Below are 4,933 nucleotides of genomic sequence, written 5' to 3' on the forward strand. Positions count from 1 at the left end.
CCCCGGCCGTAGTCCTGGTGACGCGATCCTCTATTCTTAGCGCAGCCCGGCCTCCTGTCATGACGTTTCATCCCATGTGACTACTGCAGCGGTCACATGGTCTACAGCGTCATCCCAGGAGGCGGGGCTACGTTCAGAAGAGAGAGATGAGTCACCTAAACTACGGCCAGGGCAAGTCTAAACTTTTTTTTCCCTGCAGGATTCCCGCAGCGGACACGCCTCACGAAACCTGCGCCACTATTTGGTGCGGTTTTTCTGGCAGAATTCCTTGCGGCTACCGGGGCGGATAAGATGTGTAGTTTTACTCAGCATATCCGCCTAGTGTGTCCCTTAGGCAGCTGCTCCAGGAGCGACATCATGTCTCTAAATAGGCAGTTGGTTCAGTAGAATTTGGAATTATTTTTTTTTTGTGAACCAGCTTAAAAAAAAATACAAAACTTTTGTGTTAGGGCCTGTTCACATCACCGTTCGCTTCCGTTCCGGGGTTCCGTCTGAGGTTTCCGTCGGGTGAACCCCGCAACGGAAAGTGAAAGTGACAGCACAGCTTCCGTTTCCGTCACCATTAGCGCAGTCGACTGCGCTATTGATTCCGTCCGAAAACCAGCCGGAATGGTGACGAACGGAAACCATTAGCGATGTTTCCGTCACCATTGAGATCAATGGTGACTGAAACGGAAGCTGTGCTGTCACTTTCACTTTCCGTTGCGGGGTTCACCCGACAGAAACCTCAGACGGAACCCCGGAACGGAAGCGAACGGTGATGCGAACAGGCCCTAACACAAAAGTTTTGTATTTTTTTTAAGCTGGTTCACAAAAAAAAAAAAATTCCAAATTCTACTGGACCAACTGCCTATTTAGAGACCGTCAGCAGCTCCAGGAGCGACATCATAAGGGTAGGAACACACTAGGCGGATATGCTGAGTAAAACTACACAGCTTATCCACCCCGGTAGCCGCAGGGAATTCCGACAGCAAAACCGCACCAAATAGTGGCGCAGGTTTCGTGAGGCGTGTCCGCTGCGGGAATCCTGCAGGGGAAAAAAAGTTTAGACTTGCCCCGGCCGTAGTTCTGGTGACGCATCTCTCTCTTCTGAACGTAGCCCCGCCTCCTGGGATGACGCTGTAGACCATGTGACTGCTGCAGCGGTCACATGGGATGAAACGTCATGACAGGAGGCCGGGCTGCGCTAAGAATAGAGGATCGCGTCACCAGGACTACGGCCGGGGTAAGTCTAAACTTTATCAATTTAAAAAAGTACCTTTTTTTTTTCTCATTTGTGATTTTTGCGGCAGAACCGCAGCATTTCCGCAACAGAGGAGCAGCGATTCTGCAGAATAAATTAACATGCTGCGGCTTAAAAAGCCACACTGCAGGTCACTTTTTTTTGCAGGTCACTTTTTTTTTGCAGCGTGTGAATGAGATTTGTTCAAATCTCATCCACTCGGCTGTGACTGTGATACGCTGCGGATTATCCACAATAAAATGTGTTGCATAAAATCCGCAGTGTTCATGCCTAGTGTGTTCCTACCCTAAGGCCGGATTTACACGAGCGTGTGCTTTTTGCGCGCGCAAAAACGTGGCGTTTTGCGCATGCAAAAGGTCCATAACCGCTCCGTGTGTCAGCAGCGTATGATGCGTGGCTGCGTGATTTTCGCGCAGCCGCCATCATTATGACACTCTGTTTGTATGTTTGTAGCACGTGGTGCTTTTCTGTTTTCATTCATAGTTTATACTGCTGCGGCAGTGCTGGGCGTGATTTTCACGCACCCATTGACTTCAATGGGTGCGTGATGCGCGAACAATGCACAAATATTGGACATGTCGTGAGTTTTACGCAGCGGACACACGGACACACGCTGCATGAAACTCACGGACAGTCTGCACGGCCCCATAGAGTAACATAGGTCCGTGCGAGGCGCGTGAAAATCAGGCGCGTGAAAATCAGGCGCGTTGCACGGATGTATTACACGTTCATCTGAAAAATTCCTAACAATAAGGCCCAGTTCACAGAGTTTTTGGGCCTTGATATTGACTCGGACACTGCGTCAGAATCAGCACCAAAAAAACTTCCAAAACCGCCTCCCATTGATTTAATCTGAAATCAATGGGAGCCAGTCGCGGAAAAAAGAAAAAGCAGCACGTCCTTTCTTGCCGCTGTTCCGCCTCTGACCTGCCATCAAAATCAATGGGAGGCAGAAAATGCATTTTTCGCTGCGTTTTTTGTCTGCTGTCCTCACGCTGCGGGCAAAAAACGCAGCAAAAAAACGCGGCAAGATAGTGTGGGCAGGTCAAAATCTGCCTCAAAATTCTTTAAGGAATTTTGAGGCAGATTTTTTTTCTGCCTGCAAAATACTCTGTGTGAACAGGGCCATACATAAACAGCACTTTGAGACATTTTACTCACTGTGTCTGAAGAGCTGCTCCCACTCCAGTCCTCTTTAGGCGATGTCTTCGGTCCAGACGTCCAGTCCTTCACCTCCAGCCAGGCTCCAGGTAAGTTCTGTCCATGTGTGTGTATCCGCGGCTGCGCGCTTCCGTGCTTTCGCGGGTGCACGCGCGGGCGGTCTAGAGTGCGGGCTTTCGTGGGTGCGTGCTCGCGAGTGCGCATGCGCGGGCGTTTCCTTGTGCGCGCGATCGGTTGCGCGGGCGGCGGTTCGACAGCCCCCATGACGAGAGGGGGGCCCGCAGCTCACGACATTCTGTGGTGAAAAAAATGGGCCCCATTGCAGGGGCCCGTTTTTTTCTACCAATGGCACGTCGCGGCAGTTGCCGGGCCCCCCTTTCAATTTGGTTTGGCCGGGCCCCTCACACCAGTACCCCTAATACCCCCCTGATGGCGGCCCTGGAACTGACTGCTCAGCTGAGAGCGGGTCCTGTGCATAATATCGATCACAGTTTATTAGATGTGATCGATATTGTGGTCTTCCTGTGTATTAGAGACAGATTCGGATTCAGCTGACACCAAAGGATGCAGCTTCTAAGTATAGTGGAAACCTAGAAGCTGCATTTCAAAAACAATTGAATTATTTAATAAAAGTTCATCAGAATTTTTTTTTATAACACCTAAAATATTTAATGCAAAAGGGTCCAAGAGTTTAAGCTCTTATCACAAACCTGTAACATACCCCTCTCCCCCAACCACAATCATCACATGCACTGACAATTGAGGGACCCCCATCTATGACATCCATGTGTCGTAATAAGACTTGTCTTCGAGACACAACAACTTTAACACAAAATGTGGCCTGATAACATAACACCAATATGATCTAGTCCTAGATAATAGATCAAGTTGAGTGCAGAGCTTGGTCTATTGATGGTTTTAGTCCCATAATTAGGACCACACAATGTTTTGACGCTGTATGCCCCTTGATCATAGTGATCGCAGTGCTGACAGTAGAGAGGGCTGACTGTTTAATACTAACAGCCCCGAGCCTAAAATTTTCCCCCAGCATTGTCGAATATTATTGTCTGTTAGAGCATACCTTAAGTCTTAAAATTGGTCCTTAAAGGGGTTGTCCAGCCTCGGCAACTGATGACCTATAGAAAGGATAGCTCATCAGTATATGATCGGTGGGGTTCCAACATCCGGACTCCGCATCGATCAGATCCTCTGGCTGCCTCCGGGCACCGGATGCCCATGCAGGAAGCAGATGGCCCCGGTCACAGAATAGCGGCCGAGCTGCAGTTCTGCAATATGGCCTGAGCAGCTGATCTGTGCGGGGTTCGGATGTCGGACCCCCACCGATCATATACTGATGATCTATCCTGTGGATAGGTCATCAGTTGTCCTTGTGTGGACAGCCCAGGTCAAAATTTGATAGGGGTATTCCCATCACAAACATTTATGACATATACACAGGATCTGCACCTATCTCCAGAACGAGGGTGCCCAGACAACATATCCAGATGAGAAATAGATGGAATGGTGGCATCAAATATTGGTAGCATATCTTGTGGATATACCATAAATGTCTATAATGGGAATAACCCTTTAAGGGGTAAATAATGAAGACATTTTTACTGTGCAGTTACAATGAAAATGTTTTATTATTTTTTATTTTCATAGGTTCCCAGACTGTAACTTCTATACACAGTGGCTGTGCCGCCGAAGGATTGTGCTATAAAAAAAATGAGTCTTCTACTGCTGGTACTGTGTATACAGAAACGACGTATTCATGCACCCGCGGAACCAATGGAGGCTCTAGTGCTTCACATACGACAACATCCGCTGCAAACACAGTATTGTTTTCTGCTGGACTGTTATTCATAGGACTTTTAATGCAAAATAATGTATAGAATTTCTAAGACAGGAGATATTTGGGGTTGTCTAGCTAAGAAAATTTATTTTCCATTAGGGTATCTTGGTTTAATAGAGGAGGGTACTTATTCAGGACGTTCTTTAATTAGTCAGAAGGGCTACACAAGATCTTTCTGTCTTTCAGGAGGTCCTGGCACATCCATGCATTCTATTGACAGTCTACTGATATCTATGAAAATAATGTAATACTTTATTTCTCCTGTGGTGGCGCTGCAGAGAAATGGAACACCTGCTAGGTTTCCCTGCAGATTACAGCGGATGGCTGAATAATTATCGCTAGCTATATGAAATCTCAATTACTATAAGAACATTACACTAAATAAAAGTGGAATTACAAACTCATTGTACAGATGTTGAATTAATAAAAATGTTGTTTTATTCCTTAACTTCACCCGTTCTTGTCTTGAAGAAGTATTCCTGATGTTGAAGATTTAAAGATACCCTCCGGTTTTAGGTAAATATATAAAGATTGCTCGGAAATGTAAAGTCAACTTACCAGGTGCCCTCCGTTTAGATGCTTGTGCCGCTGATTGACCCATTCCCGGATTCCCAGGCCCCCTTTGCTGTTATCCAAGATGGCCGCAGCTCTTCAGTAGTCAAAAATACTTTTCC

At 47.0% G+C, this 4,933-nt stretch overlaps 1 protein-coding gene across 1 annotated transcript in view; it reads left to right on the forward strand.

Moving 5' to 3' along the window:
* Positions 1-4,637, forward strand: part of LOC142661630 (uncharacterized) — a 15,236-nt gene extending 10,599 nt beyond the window's left edge. Inside the window, exon 5 of the mRNA XM_075839052.1 lies at positions 4,070-4,637. Coding sequence (XP_075695167.1) covers positions 4,070-4,299 — 230 coding nt within the window. The 3' untranslated portion in view covers positions 4,300-4,637. The remainder of the gene's footprint in view (positions 1-4,069) is intronic.
* The last annotated feature ends 296 nt before the right edge of the window (positions 4,638-4,933 follow it).

The sequence above is a fragment of the Rhinoderma darwinii genome, chromosome 10, assembly GCF_050947455.1.
Source record: "Rhinoderma darwinii isolate aRhiDar2 chromosome 10, aRhiDar2.hap1, whole genome shotgun sequence".
Lineage (NCBI taxonomy): Eukaryota > Metazoa > Chordata > Amphibia > Anura > Rhinodermatidae > Rhinoderma > Rhinoderma darwinii.